Consider the following 21,284-nt stretch of genomic DNA (forward strand, 5'->3'; position numbering starts at 1 on the left):
TTCTCGGCATCGAGAGAGGCTATAACTCGCTGCCCAGGGTCAATATGGTCCGCCACTAAATTCAGGAAAAGTCGCCTCAAATTAATATCTGTTCCTTTATCTGGCATGAACCTCGTCTGGTCTGCCTGCACCAGCACATCCAGCACCCCCGCCACCCTGCGGGCCAACACCTTAGCCAGTATTTTGGCGTCAACATTAATTAAGGAGATCGGCCTGTACGAGGCACAATCCTCCGCATCCTTCCCAGGCTTGGGAACCAGCACGATCACCGCCTCCCGCATAGACTCCGGGAGAGAGCCCTGGGCGAAACTATGCTCAAACAGGGAGACCAGACGGGGGGCCAGGAGTTCCTGATATCCCACATAGACCTCCGTGGGGATGCCATCAGTTCCAGGGGTCTTACCAGCCTGCAGAGCCTCCTGCACCTCCTCCAAAGTGATGGCAGCCTCCAAGGCATCCCCAGCCTCCGGGAAGTCCACCCGATCCAGATAGGAACCCAGCTCGGTATCAGTGTAATCCACTCTGGAAGAGTAGAGGGTTTCATAAAAGGATTGAAATCGGGCAGCAATGTCCCCCGGAGATCGGAGGAGCCCCCCATCCAGCGCTCTAATCCCACTGATATGAACCGACGGGGTAAAACCCCTTGCCAGCCATGCCAGGAGTTTCCCGTTTTTATTACCGTATTCATAAATCCGTTGGGCAGAAGATAGCATAGATTTACGGGTCAACTCAACCCGTACCAGAGACCGTAAGTAGTCGAAGAGGTGTCAGCTATATAGGCCTCCTCCCTCACCCGCACCTCCTCCTCTCGTTCCCCCAGAGATCTCTCAGAGGCCCTACGCACCTCAGCAATGCGCATCCCATATTCCCCCCGAAGCCAGGCCTTGAAGGAGTCCCAAAGGATATGCGGGTCTGCCGTATCCTCATTAGTTTGTCAAAAATTAACAATCCCCTCCTGGACACGCTCCTGCACCACCTCATGCGTGGCCCAATACCGGGAAAGCCGCCAAAGACCCCAGCCCGAGGAACCCCCCCGCAGCAACACCCGCAGCGGCGCATGATCAGAAATCCCCCTGGCCAGGATAGATACCTCCGACACCCTGCGCAAGGCAGAGTGGGATGCAAACGCTAGGTCTATCCTGGACAAGGACCGATGAGACGCCGAATGGCAGGTGTATGCCCGGGATGTGGGGTGAAAGTGACGCCAGACATCCGTCAGCGCAAAAGCCTCCGCCCATTGGGCCAGGCGGGGGGTCCCAGAGGCAGTAGCATGCAGCCTATCTCACTCCGGGTGCATCACTAAATTAAAATCACCCAGTACAAGAACATCATCCACGCCATAACGAAGGGCCACCTCCATAATCTGAGTGAGGAGGGGGACCTCCGCAGGAGGAGGAAGGTACAGCCCCACCACCACCAAAGGAGCCCCAGCAATAAGAGCATGTACAATCACATAACGACCCAGGGGGTCAGTGCACAAGTCCACCAAAGTAAAAGGTAGCGATCTATGAACCAGGACACTGACCCCCCTGGCGTAACTGGAATACACCGAGTGATAGTGCGCTCCAACCCAGGCCCTCCTCAGACCCAGAACCTTAGATCCTAAAAGATGGGTTTCTTGCAGTATACATATGTGGGGGGAAACTTTACGCAGAAAGTTGGAAACAAGGGATCGCTTCACAGCCGATCCAAGACCCCGCACATTCCATGAGAGGATAGAGCTATCAGACATCATAGGGGAAGGAAAGGAAAAGCAGAGTGAAAGACAGGGAGAGGGCAGAGAGGGAACAGAGACATGCAGTGCAGCAGAGGAATACCAGAAGTGACCCACCCATCCCTCCCCCAGGGCCGGAGGAGCGCATGAGACCCACCAACCAACATAAATGTGTCAAGTCCATGAAACAAAGGAACCTGTAAAAGGAAAAAACTTTAGCAATAACAATCCAAAAAACCAAACAGAAGTCCAACGGGACCTCTAACAGGCCAAAATCAGCCAAAAACCCCTTCCCCCCACCCGCGGACCCCCGAAAACACAGGGCCGCCTGAAACCCAAACCAATAGCCCGAGGGCAATAAAAAACAGTTAGGAGGCACATGGCTAACTGGACCGTCTCAAAGGATCCCGGAGCCCTGGGATCCCAGATGGAGCAGACGGCCCGGAGTGTCTGAGGCAGTCTATCCCACAGGAGATGCCGATCGGCAACAGTCAGCAGAGTTCAGCAACAGTTCACCTTGGCAAGCCAGGGGCACACGCTTAAGGCAGAGCAAGTTCCCTTAAAAAACAAAATTAGGAAAAGAAAAAAGGAAAGAAAAAAATAAATAAATAAAAAACCAAAATCCATGTGTAGGGGTATGTAAACAGAAGGACGATGGTATCCATAACTGGGCATCAACCAGGTGATTGCGACTGTATGATCTGACCCCAGCCCCCAGTCTCCAAGGAGGGCAACGGCCCAACCCCACAACAGGTGTGTATCCGCCAGGGAACAAGGGAAACCAGGGGGCATCCAGACCGGGAAATAACAACGGTTACCTGTTCAGTACAGCAAGGGACTCCAAGGATCCAGAGACCACCCAGTTAAATGAAGTAAGAGAGAAATCCAAAGGCACAGCCAGAGATCCAGGGACGTCCATCAGCCCCTATCTTGAGGGGGAAGGGTATCCAACCAGGCAGCTGCATCTTTAGGGGAATGGAAAAAACGCACCGACTCACCATCCACCACCCTCAGCTTGGCAGGGAAGAGGACACTGTACTTGATCCCACGAGAGCGCAGGGAGGCCTTTACAGCATCATAGGATTTACGCATCTTCTGAGTTTCCACCGAGTAGTCCGGGAACAACATCAGGCGATTGTTCTGGAAACTGAGCTCTCCCAGGGCCCTCGCCGCCCGGAGGATTTAATCCCTATCGCAGAAATTAAGTAGCCGCAGGATTAGGGTACGTGGGGGGGATCCGGGTGGGCCCGGCTGGGGCGGGACCCGGTGCGCACGTTCCACCGTGAAGTGCTGGGACAGGTGGGCCTCAGGCAGTAGGCCCCGAAACAGGTCCTTCACAAACGCCATGGCATCCTTGCCCTCCACCCCTTCCGCCAGGCCGATAATACGGATATTGTTCCGCCGACATCGATTTTCAGCATCCTCAGCCCGAAATTCTAAAGTTTTTACCTTAGTTTGCAGGGTACAGATGGCTGCAGAATGGTCCGCCACCGTGTCCTCCACCTGTCCCACACGCCCCTCCACCTCAGCCACACGGGACCTAATTTTATCCATGTCCTGCCGAATTAAACTGACATCCAGCTGCACCGCCTCAATCTTATTGGTGAGAGCCGCCTGGCAGGCCGAAATAGCCGCCATCACCTCCGGGATGCCTGGGGGCTGCGCTGGCGGGGTCTCCTGCTCCTCCACCCGAGACGCCATCTTGGCGCGCAGCGCCGGCCTGCCACCACTCGAGACCGCCGCGGGAAAAAGGGCCGGGATTACCGGAGGAAAACAAAGTTTCTTCCCGCCCTTCGTCCGCCCTCCTGCACAGAAGCACATTTTCACACTGGATTACTACACACATCTGGCAGAATAACAAAAAGCACACCGAAATTCAAGTAGAAATACACATGACTATTGTATTTAGACAATATTTGCTTATCACAGAGTTTAGCTTTAAGTATGCTGGGTATAATTCTCAGTATTTATTCTTATACTGTATGTATGGATGTTGGATGGTCCCATTTATCTTGTTGTGTATACTGGATTCATTCCTCAGTATCTGTTTTTATACTGCTTGAATTGATGCTAAACAGTAGAACTTCTCTTGTTCTGTATATTGTACATTATCTGTACACTGTGAAACAAAATTTCACTAAGGACCCTTTCAGACAGGCAGACTCCCTCAACGGACCTGGCTGCTAACCGGGGAACCTGTCTGCTGATCTACACTGAGCAGGAGGATGACATGTACATGTCTGCTCCGCTATGCAGAGCGGACATGGACACATCCCACATTTCTCTATCGGTGGTCAGATGGAAACAGACCGCCTGTCTGTTTCCATCCGACTGTCATCCGATCCGCCAGATGGATGGGGAACGGATCCCCAATCCGTCTGTTTTAACATAGCTCCCAACTGTCCCTGATTTGGAGGGACTGTCCCTGATTTGGAACAAAGTCCCTCTGTCCCTCTTCCCTCCTCATTTGTCCCTCATTTGTCCCTCATTTTGGTCTGATCTATATAGTTGTATATAAAATGCACTATTTATCTTTCAAAAAGTGCTTCCCAGTGCTAAAACTTTCCTCTAATTTCTAAATTGCTGCATTTGTAAATTTCTAAAGCCAATATAAAGGAATAGTAGTGGTAAAACAAAAAGCACTTGTGCGGTTAATTCATTTTTTTTGTATAATTCTCCTTTAAGGGGGAGTGGCAGGGGGGTGTATCCTATGCCTACTAATTGGTGACCCTCGTTCCTATCTCAAAAAGTTAGGCGATATGGTTTTTAGCGGACAGGATCAGATCGGATGTCTGTGGTTGACAGTGTGTGGCATCACCTGGAAAGCCTTCTAAAATAATGAAAAAATCAGCAAAATAAAATCGTTGATTCTGAGAATCCCTGTAGTACTACAGAGACAAGGACAATCAAGCTGCTCAGTTTAGACCCCCCCCCCCTTCTCTCCCATTATCTCTTTCTCTCTGTTCTCCTGTAACTAAGGAGAATACAGATAAGTGTGAAGCGGGAAGTGTTTGCCATAGATAAAATGATACAGGGAACATCGCCATGAGAAGGATATATATTGCTTGCCAAGCTAGTTAGGAAAATATGTATCTGTGACGTAACTGCTATATATATATATATATATATATATATATATATGTGATGTACGTGCTTATTTGGGCACTTGGCAAACGGGCATGAGCCGGGCTAAGTCATTTTCGCTAGCGAATAAAAAGGTTTGTTTTCCTGGAGTCCGAATTCAATTTCTGATTTCTAACAACTGTTTGCTGCTACAAGTGAACACATGTCCCTTGACATCCGCTGCTCCATAAAGGGCAATGGGTGGTCCGATTGGTCCACCTATGTGAAAGGGTTCTTAGGCTGGCCATGATTAGGCCCCATGTACACACAATGGGTTTCCTCTTATCAGCCGTGTGTTTGCAGGAAAAAAAAAGCTTGATGTGTGTAAATGTTTTTAGATGCGTTTAGGTGCGTCAAATGTTGGCATTAATTCATGTAATTGGCCAGAATTCTGGCCATTGAAATGAATGATTGCTTAAGTGCTTGACACAGCTAGCATTAATGTGCGTTTAGATGCATTTACACACGTCAAGTGTTTTTTTTCTGCCAAATACAGCTGCTCCTGGACACACTGACAGTGGGTTTTGTTTTCTGCCTCTAAACTCCTCTAAACTCCTCTAAACTCCTATATGTGCATAGACACAAAGGCTAACATGGAGGGGCATTTAAAGGCAGGAAAAAAAATGGAAGCTGTACCTAAACGCAGCGTTAAAAACGTTGTGTGTCCAATAAAAAAGATTAATAATAAAAAAAAAAACAAACATTGTGTGTGCATAAGCCCCTTATCATTAATAAGGTTCTGGTTATAAGCCACACTTTTCTAATTAGGTGTGACTTCATGAATAAACTGCCTCCATAATTAAGGCAGCTACGGGAAGACAATAAACCAGTAAGACGCAAGAAATTCCGGGCAGAATTGGGCTGTGTTACATAACAAAATACTTTCCAGCATGAGCTGTCTCAACATATAAATATGTGTGTGTACACCCATTAGTACAGGAGATTTCCTTCCCAGCAAAGGATCAGATGGTTCAGGACGTTCTCTAGTGCACAGGTGGGTGTCTGATTTAACATGGATGGTTTTTTCGTGTTCATCAGCAGTGCTGTTGATTTACTAAAGTAGTAAAGTGAATGTTAGCTTTGAAAATTGTATGTTCAATGTGTATTGAAAATTGTATGTTCAATGTGTAAAGTGTATTCTTATTCCTAAAGGGTAACTAGCTAATAATAAAATATAGCCCATACAATTGGCAATTTTGTAAAAATGACCTTTCCTTTTCAATCTGCAGCACCTGCTTGTGTGATTGGCTCACTGATTTTGCCAGAAGTCTGTACTTAGTAGGGTTGCCACCTTATACCTTTAACCACTTAAGCCCCGGAAGATTTTACTCCCTTCCTGACCAGGGCCTATTTTGCGATTCGGCACTGCGTGACTTTAACGGACAATTGCGCGGTCGTGTGATGCTGTACCTAAACAAATTTGAAGTCTTTTTTTTCCCACAAACAGAGCTTTCTTTTGGTGGTATTTGATCACCTGTGCGATTTTTTGATCATGCGCTATAAACAAAAAAAGAGCGTCAATTTTGCAAAAATAACAATATTTTTCACATTTTTTTATATGAAATTCCCCCCAAAAAAATTTAAACATTTTAGGCCAATTTGTTTTATGCTACATATGGCTACATATGTTTGGTAAAAAAAATTGCAAAAAGCGTATTTTGATTGGTTTGCGCAAAAGTTATTGCGTTTACTAACTAAGGGAAAGATTTTTGTCATTTTTGTTGTTTTTTATTTTAACGAGTAATGGCGGCGATCTGCGATTTTTTTTTTTTTTTTTGCGGGACTGCAACATTGTGACAGACAGATCGGACCCTTGACTGACATTTTTTACACTTTTGGGGTTACCAGTGACATTACTACAGTAATCAGTGCTATACATATGCACTGTTACTGTAAAAATGACACTGGCAGGGAAGGGGTTAACTTTATTTGAGAGGGAGGGGTTACGTGTGTCCCTAGGGGCGTGCTTCTAACTGTGATTGGATGTGGCTTGATGTGTAAGAACAGAGATCAACGGTCCTACATAGCAGAACCGTATGATCTCCATTCTTACACAGGGGAGAATGACAGGTGGCTGTGTTTACATTAGCCGCCTGCCTTTCTCCCGGTGTAACGGACACACGCGCAGGGGGGGCCTCTGGCGGCGCGCGTTTGCTCGCTCCCTAGAGCCTCACAGGCTAGCGACGTAGACCTACGTCGCTTTGCCTGTGAGGGGCTGACTGCCGACGTAAATTGTCGTTAGGCAGTTGGCAAGTGGTTAAACCAGGACACACATTAATTACATAGGTTCTGTGGCTGATTAGGTGGTAATTATACTCTCTTGGTGCTTGATGTCCATTATATCAGCCTAAGAACCTGTGTAATTAATAAGTGTCCTGGTTTAAAGAGATGAGGAGGCAACCCTAGTACTTAGCCCTCGGTCACACCAGTATGACTACAGGCACGGCATACGATTTACAAATCGTACCTGAAGTAGCATCTAATGTGTTTCTATGGCAGTGTCTTAATAGATACCATTTCAAGTAGTGCGATTTAAGAAGTAGTTCATGTATTACTTTTTCAGGACTTTAGCACAATTTTGCTGCCATAGACTATGATGTAAATTGTGCTGCAAATCGTACCTGTGTCTATATCAGCACTATCAGCACTTGAGCCCTGAAAGAAGTTAAATATGAACCCTTTGCTAGTTAAACTTTTGTTCATAACGTCACTGTTCCTCCCTGTGACATGGACAGCCCCTCTCACGGAAGTAGCACTGAAATCTTATCAAATCGTTACAAATCTCACAGAAATACTGCTGAAGTAGTATTGAAGTCGGACTTTAAATCATACCCGTGTCTGTGACCGCAAGCTAAGGCCTGATTCACATGAGCTTCAGCTTGTATAAGAGCAGTGTGAGCAGCAAGCTTTGACACTGCATTTGCAGAGTATTCAGCAAGCTTTGTTGAAGGGAGTCTTGATTGACACATTAACCACTTAAGCCCCGGAGGATTTGGCTGCTAAAAGACCAGGGGTTTTTTGGCGATTTTTTACTGCGTGACTTTAACGGACAATTGCGCGGTCGTGCGACGCTGTACCTAAACAAATTTGACGTCCTTTTTTTCCCACAAACAGAGCTTTCTTTTGGTGGTATTTGATCACCTGTGCGATTTTTTGATCATGCGCTATAAACAAAAAAAGAGCGTAAATTTTGCAAAAATAACAATATTTTTCACATTTTTTTAATATGAAATTCCCCCCCAAAAAAATGTAAAAATCAAAATTTTTTAACATTTTCGGCCAATTTGTTTTATGCTACATATGTTTGGTAAAAAAAATCGCAAAAAGCTTATTTTGATTGGTTTGCGCAAAAGTTATCGCGTTTACTAACAAAGGGAAAGATTTTTGTCATTTTTGGTGTTTTTTTTTTAACGCGTTTGTCATTTTTGGTGTTTTTTTTTTTAACGCGTAATGGCGGCGATCTACGATTTTTTTTTCGGTACTGCGACATTGCGTCGGACAGATCGGACCCTTGACTGACATTTTTGACACTTTTGGGGTTACCAGTGACATTACTGCAGTTATCAGTGCTATACATATGCACTGTTACTGCAAAAATGACACTGGCAGGGAAGGGGTTAACTGTATTGGAGAGGGAGGGGTTAAGTGTGTCCTAGGGGCGTGATTCTAACTGTATAGGGACATGTCTATTGGTGTAAAAACAAATATGAACGGTCCTACATAGTAGAACCGTCTGATCTTCATTTTTACACAGGGGAGAATGACGGGCGGCTTGTTTACATAAGCCGCTCCGCCTTTCTCCCTTCACCGGAGCGATCGTAGTGTGACCGGCGGACATCGGGTCCGCCGGTCACACGCACTGACTTGTCAGTGAACGAGCCGCGGCGGGCGCGCGCCTCGGCGGGCGCGCGCCCGCCCGCAATTGGTTCTCAAGTCGGTGACAGGCGAGTGACATACCCATACCTCACTCTGCCTGGCCAGGGGCTGACCGCCGCAGTATATAGTCGTGCGGCGGTCGGCAACCGGTTAAGCAAGCTGCTAGCAGGCTTTCAGCACAGATGCTAAAACCTGCTTAGCAGCTTGCCTGTTAACACTGATCCAACATGAAAGTCGCACTACTTTTGATCTGACTTTGGCCTGTGACTTCGGTCCAACTTCCAAGCGACTTCCATGCAACTTTAATGAACAGGATCTGATTTTGATCCGACTTTGAGATCGGTGTGACTTGTCCTTTGACTAATCAAAACAATTCCTTTGGTTCTGGTATAAATGAAAACTCATGCCAAATTTATCAAAAAATAAATGGTGTGCCCCCCCCCCCAAAGGACGTAGTATGGAACTTGAGGGGGAACCCCCTGCCACAATTTAAAGAAAAAAAAAGGCATGGGCCCCCCCCCAAAATTCATACCAGACCCTTATCCGAGCATGCAGTCTGGCAGGTCGCATGCCCTGAACCATACTAGGCCACATGCCCTCAACATGGGGATGGGTGCTTTGGGGCAGTGGGGGTTCTCCCTCCCCCACCCTAAAGCACCTTGTCCCCACTTTGTTGCATGTGAGGGGCTTATTGGAATCTGGAAGCCCCCTTTAACAAGGGGGCCCCCAGATCTCTGCCCCCCCATGTGAATAAGTATAGGGTACATATTACGCTTACCCATTCTCCCAAAAAACAGTGTAGTGTAATAAAAACTGAGGTGGTTTTTGACAGTCCTTTATTTAAAATTACTAATGTCCCCCGTGGTAACTCCAACATCAATCACAATGTCTTCCGCCGCCGTCGATGACCCGCTGAAAAAAAAAATGCTCCTCCTCTGAAGCTGGCTCCCCTGCCATTCTGTCAGCTCTGGTGTCTGACAGTTTTTATATAACTTTGTTGTGCGGCCATCTGGGGACGTTATCCAGAGACCCCACCCCCCTTTTGACATCACAGACCCATCATTCCCGGGGAGGTGATGTCACAAGGGGGAGGGTCTTTAAGTTACGTCACTGCATGGTTATGTCCCATAGCTATATAACTATATATAACAACTGTCAGATACTGGAGCTGCCAGAACGACGGGAACATTCGTCAGAGGAGGAGCTTTTTGTTTTTTTACCTGGTCGGCAGTGGCCTTGGATCTACATTGGAGAATAATGAATCAGTAATACATAAATAAATACTCGTTAAAGTGCACTTTAACGAGTATTTATTTATGCATTATTGATTCATTTATGTATTTAGGATTGATGGTGCAATATTAGACCACTTTATATATATATTTCACATATTTATTTTTGCATATTTTGCACACTTTGCACCTTTTTAGTATACCTATTTTTGCGCTGTGTATTACTGCATCAATTACTACTAAATCGCAAATTTTTTTGAGCAGCGGCATTTATAGGTTCCAAACATTAACCCATAGCGCAGGTTACTTCTTTACACTCACTGGTAAGTGAACAATCTCTATTTCTGAAGGACAGGGGTGGGGAACCTATGGTCCGGGGGCCGTATGCGGCCCTCAAAGTAATTTGGTCCGTTCCCCCGTGCAGCTGAGTCTGTGTCTCTCAGCTGATCAGTCAGAATCAGGCCGATTCTTCCTGTATAGTTCCGGCTCCGTTCTGACAGTCTTAGTGAGTCACAGCCGGAGTGATATCAAATGCACTCCGCCTGTGACCAATACAGGAAACATCGCCTCTTCCTCCAGCGCGGCGGCGCTTCTAGCCAGCATTTTCCGCCAGCAGCACACACAGCAGTACCAGCCAGAGCCAGCAGTACTCACAGCAGTAACAGCCAGAGCCAGCAGTACCAGCCAGAGCCAGCAGTATCAGCCAGAACCAGCAGTATCAGCCAGAACCAGCAGTACTCACAGCAGTACCAGCCAGAGCCAGCAGTGCCAACCAGAACCAGCAGTACTCACAGCAGTACCAGCCAGAACCAGCAGTACTCACAGCAGTACCAGCCAGAGCCAGGAGTACCAGCCAGAGCCAGCAGTACCAGTCAGAGCCAGCAGTATTCACAGCAGTACCAGCCAGAACCAGCAGTACTCACTGCAGTACCAGCCAGGACCAGCAGTAGCAGCCAGAGCCAGCAGTACTAACAGCAGTAGCAGCCAGAGCCAGTAGTACCCACAGCAGTAACAGCCACAGCCAGCAGTACCCACAGCAGTAGCAGCCAGAGCCAGCAGTACCAGCCAGAGCCAGCAGTACCCACAGCAGTACCCACAGCGGTACCAGCCAGAGCCAGCAGTACTCACAACAGTACCACCCAGAGCCAGCAGTACACAAAGCAGTACCAGGAAGAGCCAGCAGTACCCACAGCAGAACCAGCAGTACCAACAGCAGTACCAGCCAGAGCCAGCAGTACCCACAGCAGTACCAGCCCAGAGCCAGCAGTACCAGCGAGAGCCAGCAGTGCCAGCCAGAACCAGCAGTACCCACAGCAGAACCAGCAGTACCAGCCAGAGCCAGCAGTACCCACAGCAGTACCAGCCAGAACCAGCAATACCAGCCAGAGCCAGCAGTACCAGCCAGAGACAGCAGTACCCACAGCAGTACCAGCCAGAACCAGCAGTACCCACAGCGGTAGCAGCCAGAGCCAGCAGTACTCACAACAGTTTCAGCCAGAGCCAGCAGTACTCACAGCAGTACCAGCCAGAGCCAGCAGTACGCACAGCAGAACCAGCAGTACCAACAGCGGTACCAGCCAGAGCCAGCAGTACCCACAGCAGGACCAGCCAGAGCCAGCAGTACCAGCCAGAGCCAGCAGTACCCACAGCAGAACCAGCAGTACCCACAGCAGTACCAGCCAGAACCAGCAGTACCAGCCAGAGCCAGCAGTACCAGCCAGGACCAGCCAGAGACAGCAGTACCCACAACAGTACCAGCCAGAACCAGCAGTACCCACAGCGGTACCAGCCAGAGCCAGCAGTACTCACAACAGTACCAGCCAAAACCAGCAGTACCAGCCAGAGCCAGCAGTACTCACAGCAGTACCAGCCAGAGCCAGCAGTACCCACAGCAGTACCAGCCAGAGCCAGCAGTATCCACAGCAGTACCTACAGCACAGTACCAGCCAGCTGTACCAGCCTGAGTCTGCAGTACCCCAGCAATACCAGCCAGTAGTACCCACAGCAGTATCAGCCAGCAGTACCAGCCAGTAGTACCAGCCTGAGCCAGCAGTACCCGCAGCACAGTACCAGCCAGCTATACCCACCAGCAGTACCCGCCAGCAGTTCTTTTCAAAACTTACCACCACAAAGAGTAGACTGTGCTCCAGACTGACCGACGCAAACCTGGAAGACCAGTTGCAAGTAGCAACATCATCAATACCAGCTAACCTCACACATCTCACCAAAGAGAAGCAGTTGCAGCCATCACATTAGGGATGAGTTAATTAAATGTTTGACCAAATATCAAAAGGAGATAGTGTCAACACAGGATGACACTGTGGACACTTGAATTAATACGTGCCACGTCCTAGTCAAAATATATATGGGACGAGTGAGAGCAAATGGACTTTATTGGCACTAACAACCAGACAGTTACGTAGTAAAAATAAAATTATTTTATTAAGAAATTGTTAAAAAACATGTATGCATATGTGTATCACCACAGGTGCAAAGCATGAAAACAAATCAAAAAGACAGTCACATTTATATCAAAAGACACAGCTTTAAAAGGCATAGATAACCTAAATAACCATAGCCTCTACAACCACCTAAATAGACCAAATATACCGTGATGGAACTATACAAACTGGAAGTTATGGGGCAGCCCTAAGGCTATTCCTGGTAAAGCAGCATGAAGCTTGTGAGCAATTCCATCGGCGGTAGAAATAGGGAGGCTTGGTATTTTGGTATTATATTCCGGTCAAAGACAAACTCTACATGTTTCGCGCGGTTAGCGCTTCTTTAGGAGTTTATATAATGGCTGAACAATTCTACAGAAATATAAAAAGGAAGAATTTAGGATTTATACATAAGCCATTAAAGAAATGTGCACATATATATATACATATGTTGTGTCGCCTTCCAAGGGAGGGGGGGGGGGGGAAATGGGGGGGGAAAAGAAAAGGGGAGGGGGGGGGAACAAAAGAAGGGAGAGACAAACCATACAATATCATAGTAGCATACATAGTTGCACAACCTAACTAAATTAGTTAGCTATGTTTTTATCTTACCAATGTAACAATGTTGGTAGCATAGTGCACAAAGGCACTGTTTTCTATTCAGTAGGTGCAGATGCCTGTGTCTGCGAGACAGACAGAAGAGAGCGGCGGTCCGAGAAAATGCCGAATCACACCCCAAACAAGAAAGGGGTATGTGTAAAAGAGGTGGGGGGATATTTAGAATCACGGTCCTAGATCTAATGAAAAAGACACAGATATAATAAATATTGATAATTGAGGAAAAGGGGGGGGGGGGGTAAAAAAAATCTATATATATTAGAGGGTATATTGGTAGATGTGTATAATCATAGAGATGTTGGTATCCAATCTCTTACCTATTTAGCCTAAACAATGTAGATAAGGTCACGAGATATATAGCTGGATACTGTTGTGCATAGGTGCAGTCACAGACAGATCCCAGAGAGGTAGTTCTGTGTTCCCTGTAGGCAGAGCCACTAAGCAGGATATAATATCGCAATAATGATATACAGCTTTGAGGAACCAACCCAGAAAATATCAAAGAATAAATATAAAACCCAAATAGAAGAAGCAGTATGCAACAGAAGCCAGCTTGTACAGTATATATATATATATATATATATATATATATATATATATATATATATCCGTAATCAAGCCTGCTTGTTCAATATAAAAGGGATAGATAGAAAAAGAAGAGAGTAGGGATATGGACCAAACATACCTCGATATGTATAGTAAACCACGACCACCCCAGGATGACCAAATAGCTTATATGAAAATATTTTGCTGTTGGGCAGGGAACCTCTACTGGTAAGTAGGGCGTCAGTTCCTAAAGATACAATATAAAAATAGGAGAAGGTATAGAAATGTGTTGAAACAAGGAGGGGGTACAGCCATGTTTCAAATGAATTCAAAAAACGGGGCCGGGATTAACACCATACAAGTAATGTGCGTAGTACTGACCTATAGCACTGTCCAAAATGCCCAAATGTATCCGGGGTAGAGCGCCGGCTGGAACGGCCTTGACCTCCAAAGGCTCCAGACCGAATACTAGCTTCGGTCTGGGCTAAATAGCCCCCAACTACGCGAGGCAGCACGCCGAGATGGCGTGTGACGTCAGCGCAGCCCGGCATGAGGACCGCCCTCTACTGCTGGTCGGGGCGAGCGTAGCGATGGAAGTGCCCATTCCCACGACACAGCGAAGATGAGGGCGGGTCCGAGAGGCGGAAGCAAAGACAGCCTCTCGTGACGCGCCGCCCACTAACAGGAAGACTCCGGTGGTGAAGGGGGCGGGAACCACCCAATCACGATCCCGAGCTATCCCCTGCCAGGGAGCCGCGCTAGATGTAAAAAGGCTGTGAAGGGAGATCCCTAAACGGCAATGGAAGGGGAAGCAGAGCCCCTGTGAGGTGACGGCACTACCAGCCGCACCTCCAGGCACTAAAACGGTGGAGCCGCCCAAGGTGGCTGACCACACAGACATAGGCACCAGCACCAGAATACTAAAAATAGCAAAAGCCCCAAAATAAGGAGCGGATATCAAAACTGAGATACAAGTTTAAAACAGGAAAAAGGGGGACATTATATTTTTTGACAGTATATAGAGAACCCTGGAAATAAAAACCAAAAAACAAAAACCAAAAGGCGGGGAGAAGGGGGGGGGGGTTTAGTTTGAAAAAGGGACAAAAGAGAACACTCTTAGAACCTCGTAGGGTATAGTAACACTTCAAAACGAATATGTGTTTTTTATATATATAGGCTAGTGTTCAGAAAAAGGGAGGAGAAAAGGGGAAGGGGAAAGAAGGGGGAGGGGGAGAGAGAAAAAGAAAGAAGGAAAGAGAAGAAAAAGAAAACAAGAAGAAAGAACAGTGAAGAAAAAACAATGCTTAAAGGGCAAGAGGTCATATTATCAATGCTACATACATGTTGTTGGGGTTGAAGGAGATAGAATATCGCTAGTAGCGCCATGGATTTTTACAGGAAGGGTCTATACGACAGAATTTCATTGAGGCCAGGTGGTGTTGTTGCGTTTAAGCGTTCTATCCATAGAACTTCTCTATGCAATATTTTTTTATCCCAGTTACCCCCTCTGGGGTCTGGAGGTATGATCTCCAACACTATAAAAGATATGCAGGAAGTGTCATATCTGTGGTAAAGGTCAATGTGACGACTAATGGGAGTAATCATTTTACCCTTTCCAGAATAATATACGTGGTCGTTAATCAGTGTTGCCAACCCCCCGGAGGGAAATTTACTGGCAGAACGTCCAAAATTTACGGACGGCACAAATTTTTTACTGGCACTGCAAAAATGTACATAAACAGGCTGTTTTCAGTGCTAAACCGTGCAAATATCAATACTTAAACTATTAACATGTAGATAGTGCTATTAGCAATGTGTTTAGGTTAAACAAAAGTCAAAAAACATATTTCTCCATTTACATGAAGGTCAGATTAATATAACCCAGCCAGCACAGCGTTCCCCCATATATCAGAGTGTTCAGGATTTCCCTTACAGTGTAACTCTGACATAAAGAGGAATGCTGCAGATCTTGATTTAAGTGGGTGCTCTGGTGACCAGAAACCGCCTTATATCAGAGTCCACTGCATTCCCCTTTACATCAGAGTTCCCTTTTACATCAGGGTCCGCAGAGTTCCCCCTTCGCACTGTAAGGGGAGAATACTGCAGACTCTGAAGTAGAGAGGAATACCAGGAACTCTGATAGGGGGGTGGGGGGGACTCTGGTGACCAGAGACCACCTTCCACAGATTAATTACACTAAGGTAAGGGGGGGGTGATTCCCTGCTATAAGGGGGAAACCTTTACATCAGTTCCCCCTTACATTATTGTATTCACCCAGCCCTTACATCAGTGACCCCCCCTTAGACTGGCCTGGCAGCGCTGTCACTTACCTGAGGGTGGTCAGAGGCTGCGGAAATGATATGGGAGGTGGTCAGATGCTGTGGACATCATACCGGAGGAGGTCAGAGACTGCGGACGTTCTACAGGAGATGGTCAGAGGCTGCGCGGACATGGTACAGGAGGTATTGAGAGGCTGCAGACACCCCCCATTCCCCCCAACAGTAGTGTCCTAATCTGCCCCACTTCACCCTCCACATCAGTGTCCACCTCTGCCACCTTTTACATCACCCTCCCACAGCAGAGTCCTCCTCTACCCACCTTCATATACCCTCTACAGCACTGTCCTTCTGTGCCCCCTTCAGACCCCATAGTACTGTCCTTCTGTGCCCCCTTCAGCCCCCATAGTACTGTCCTTCTGTGTCCCCTTCAGCCCCCATAGTACTGTCCTTCTGTGTCCCCTTCAGCCCCCATAGTACTGTCCTTCTGTGTCCCCTTCAGACCCCATAGTACTGTCCTTCTGTGCCCCCTTCAGACCCCATAGTACTGTCCTGTGCCCCCTTCAGACCCCATAGAACTGTCCTGTGCCCCCTTCAGACCTCATAGTACTGTCATGTGCCCCCTTCAGACCCCATAGTACTGTCCTGTGCCCCCTTCAGACCCCATAGTACTGTCCTGTGCCCCCTTCAGACCCCATAGTACTGTCTTGTGCCCCCTTCAGACCCCATAGTACTGTCCTGTGCCCCCTTCAGACCCCATAGTACTGTCTTGTGCCCCCTTCAGACCCCATAGTACTGTCCTGTGCCCCCTTCAGACCCCATAGTACTGTCCTGTGCCCCCTTCAGACCCCATAGTACTGTCCTGTGCCCCCTTCAGACCTCACAGTACTGTCCTGTGCCCCCTTCAGACCTCACAGTACTGTCCTGTGCCCCCTTCAGACCCCATAGTACTGTCCTGTGCCCCCTTCAGACCTCACAGTACTGTCCTGTGCCCCCTTCAGACCTCACAGTACTGTCCTGTGCCCCCTTCAGACCCCATAGTACTGTCCTGTGCCCCCTTCAGACCCCATAGTACTGTCCTGTGCCCCCTTCAGACCTCATAGTACTGTCCTGTGCCCCCTTCAGACCCCATAGTACTGTCCTGTGCCCCCTTCAGACCCCATAGTACTGTCCTGTGCCCCCTTCAGACCCCATAGTACTGTCCTGTGCCCCCTTCAGACCTCACAGTACTGTCCTGTGCCCCCTTCAGACCTCACAGTACTGTCCTGTGCCCCCTTCAGACCCCACAGTACTGTCCTGTGCCCCCTTCAGACCCCAAAGTACTGTCCTGTGCCCCCTTCAGACCCTATAGTACTGTCCTGTGCCCCCTTCAGACCTCACAGTACTGTCCTGTGCCCTCTTCAGACCCCCATAGTACTGTCCTGTGCCCCCTTTAGTCCCCACAGGCACTGTCCTCTGCCATCTTCTTACATGAGTGTCCTCCACTTCTCTAGCCACAGTGCCAGTGTAGTGCCCAGTAAAGCCAATGCTTCTCTCACCGTGGAAGGAAGCTGCTATCTAGCAATGGGGCGATCCTGACGGTCCTGACCTGGCTTACAGAGATGTAAAAGCTGCATCCTCCCGAGTCCTGCCTCTTGCTGACGCCGCGTGTATGTGGCTGTGTGCGGTGAACCGCGTCCGGTATCCTCCTCCCGCCCGGCATCATTTTAAATTTTACGACGGCTCCCGAGTCCCGCCTCCCGTCCCGTGCGGCATGACATCACCAGTGGGTGGCGGCAGACTCAAGATCGGATGACTCCTCGAGTCAGACTCGATGATTTCCGGAACTGCGCATGCGCAGTTCTAATCTGAGCCCGAAGCAGCCATTTTTACTGGCACTTACTGGCTCCTACGGACATTTACGGGCAGCCTTAAAGTGCCCTGATTTTACGGGCTGTCCGTAAATATACGGACGGTTGGCAACACAGTCGTTAATCCTTTGTTTAAGCATTCTGATAGTCTTGCCGATGTAGAAAACTCCACATCGGCAAGACGGCAAATATAACAGGTACATTTTTAAGTTAATAATTTTGTACGTGTGAAAAGAAAAGTGCGCTGATCTGTGATATGCTGCTCCCAGATAGAAATTGTGATATATGTGTGATTGGTGGTGCGCTATATCAAAATAAACTGTGCAATAAATTGCAAGCAATAGAAATTTGCAACCTCAAAATCAAACAAATAATAATGGTGCAAAAATTGTATATAAAAAATTATATATAAAAAATTATATATAAAGGAAAAGTCCCAAGACACCAATGTGTCAATATTGAAACAATTTTCAAATGATGTAATTCGTGACAGATGGTGTTCAAAACAACTAGTGACTTGAATTCCCTCCACCTGTTGGAATTCCTCCTTACCGGACGGAATAAGGTAAGTGCTCTCCTTAGCAAAATCAAACAATCCCGGTGCTCTAAATCAAAATGGTGCTCCCCACCGTGCGTACAAAGTAGCCCGCTGGGCTTCTTACCAGATGGATATAGATAACATGCGTTGTTACACTCCTCTTAGATGAGTATGTCTCTGTATCCAGTTGGTACTGACAGCCTTTGATGGATATGGATACCAAATACTGTTACGCTGCTCTCAGGCGAGTATAACCCTGTGTTCAGATGGCACTGGCAGCCGCTTGTTGAAAGCGATTGGAAAGATCGTTTCGTTCCAGCATAACATGTAAGAAGGAATAACTACTATAGTGCATTACCCTTGGTGTAAACTTTATTAAAAATAAAATTGCACTTACATGAAATGTGAAAAGGACTTTGCATGTGGTTGTATAAAGTGGTGAGGGATTCCTATATAGCCTGGGTCCGGCTGCAGCCCGGGTCCCAAGCGACGTGGTGACGGCACGCCTCCTGTCTGACGCGTTTCCGCCTATTGGCTATCTTCAGAGAACCTCCTTTCTCTGAAGATAGCCAATAGGCGGAAACGCGTCAGACAGGAGGCGTGCCGTCACCACGTCGCTTGGGACCCGGGCTGCAGCCGGACCCAGGCTATATAGGAATCCCTCACCGCTTTATACAACCACATGCGAAGTCCTTTTCACATTTCATGTAAGTGCAATTTTATTTTTAATAACGTTTACACCAAGGGTAATGCACTATAGTAGTTATTCCTTCTTACATGTTATGCTGGAACGAAACGATCTTTCCAATCGCTTTCAACAAGCGGCTGCCAGTGCCATCTGAACACAGGGTTATACTCGCCTGAGAGCAGCGTAACAGTATTTGGTATCCATATCCATCAAAGGCTGTCAGTACCAATTGGATACAGAGACATACTCGTCTAAGAGGAGTGTAACAACGCATGTTATCTATATCCATCTGGTAAGAAGCCCAGCGGGCTACTTTGTACGCACGGTGGGGAGCACCATTTTGATTTAGAGCACCGGGATTGTTTGATTTTGCTAAGGAGAGCACTTACCTTATTCCGTCCGGTAAGGAGGAATTCCAACAGGTGGAGGGAATTCAAGTCACTAGTTGTTTTGAACACCATCTGTCACGAATTACATCATTTGAAAATTGTTTCAATATTGACACATTGGTGTCTTGGGACTTTTCCTTTATATATAATTTTTTATATATAATTTTTTATATACAATTTTTGCACCATTATTATTTGTTTGATTTTGAGGTTGCAAATTTCTATTGCTTGCAATTTATTGCACAGTTTATTTTGATATAGCGCACCACCAATCACACAATAATTTTGTACGGTCCCCGAATGATTTTATAAATACCCAAATGGCCCTTGGCAGAAAAAAGGTTCCCCACCCCTGCTGTAAGAAATCAACCCCTTTATCCTATATGTCTCATTCACATGGGCGCATCTGATCAGTACACCCATGATATGGCCATGTTTGCCAGCCCTGTCTGTCTGTGTTTGAGCCATGTTTCGGTCCTGCACGATGAACACTCAGGGATGCACGGTAAGACCCGTGAAGATCTGTGCAGTTGTCTGCTTGTCATTAATTCAAACAGGCTGGCTACCTACGCGCACCACATGTGCATCCTGGGTGGGTAAATGCGCCACTCTGCATGGGTGTACTGACCAATATGCCCTTGTGAATGAGGCCTTACAGAGGGTCTTTAGAAGACCAGTCTTATTTTAAAAAGCCAATAACCTTTTAATTTTTTTCCTATTTAAAGCCTTTTTTTAGCAACAGAAAAATGTCCTGCATTCAGCCACAGCTCGATTATTTGATGGGCAACTGGAATACACCTCGTGTAACCACATACCCAATTCCTCCATATATAACGCTTCGGATAAACATAGGCCTTCGTAATGGTCCTCCGTTCCCAAGATCCAGATTATTGTTGGATATGATCCCGAAGTTTTCATCACCAGAAGGTAAAATAATTACATATAAATTAAATAATCCAGCCATAAATGAAATTCCAGCCAATGACTTTCTTTTGTCTTACAGAGTAAGGTATGCATTATGTGAAAATCTTGTTTTTAAACTACCACTGCTACTAACCCCATAGCTGCAGTCACTCAAAAACAATAATGCTAAAGTCACACCAATAATACAGTGCCTTGCGAAAGTATTCGGCCCCCTTGAACTTTTCGACCTTTTGCCACATTTCAGGCTTCAAACATAAAGATATAAAACTGTAATTTTTTGTGAAGAATCAACAACAAGTGGGACACAATCATGAAGTGGAACAACATTTATTGGATATTTCAAACTTTGTTAACAAATAAAAAACTGAAAAATTGGGCGTGCAAAATTATTCAGCCCCTTTACTTTCAGTGCAGCAAACTCTCTCCAGAAGTTTAGTGAGGATCTCTGAATGATCCAATGTTGACCTAAATGACTAATGATAATAAATAGAATCCACCTGTGTGTAATCAAGTCTCCGTATAAATGCACCTGCACTGTGATAGTCTCAGAGGTCCGTTTAAAGCGCAGAGAGCATCATGAAGAACAAGGAACACACCAGGCAGGTCCGAGATACTGTTGTGGAGAAGTTTAAAGCTGGATTTGGATACAAAAAGATTTCCCAAGCTTTAAACATCCCAAGGAACACTGTGCAAGTGATAATATTGAAATGGAAGGAGTATCAGACCACTGCAAATCTACGAATACCTGGCCGTCCCTCTAAACTTTCAGCTCATACAAGGAGAAGACTGATCAGAGATACAGCCAAGAGGCCCATGATCACTCTGGATGAACTGCAGAGATCTACAGCTGAGGTGGGAGACTCTGTCCATAGGACAACAATCAGTCGTATACTGCACAAATCTGGCCTTTATGGAAGAGTGGCAAGAAGAGAGCCATTTCTTAAAGATATCCATAAAAAGTGTCATTTAAAGTTTGCCACAAGCCAACTGGGAGACACACCAAACGTGGAAGAAGGTGCTCTGGTCAGATGAAACCAAAATCAAACTTTTTGGCAACAATGCAAAACGT

General features: G+C 46.8%; 1 protein-coding gene across 1 annotated transcript in view; it reads left to right on the plus strand.

The window, feature by feature from the left end:
- Window positions 1–5,793: 5,793 nt before the first annotated feature.
- LOC309552761 (uncharacterized protein) overlaps window positions 5,794–21,284 on the plus strand; it is a gene marked incomplete at its 3' end in the record, with an annotated part of 63,312 nt that continues 47,821 nt past the window's right edge. Inside the window, exons 1-2 of the mRNA XM_082253676.1 lie at window positions 5,794–5,831; window positions 20,017–20,218. Coding sequence (XP_082109802.1) covers window positions 20,038–20,218 — 181 coding nt within the window. The 5' untranslated portion in view covers window positions 5,794–5,831; window positions 20,017–20,037. The remainder of the gene's footprint in view (window positions 5,832–20,016; window positions 20,219–21,284) is intronic.

The sequence above is a fragment of the Pelophylax lessonae genome (genome assembly GCF_965119305.1).
Source record: "Pelophylax lessonae genome assembly, chromosome: 4".
In the NCBI taxonomy this organism is placed as follows: Eukaryota; Metazoa; Chordata; class Amphibia; order Anura; family Ranidae; genus Pelophylax; species Pelophylax lessonae.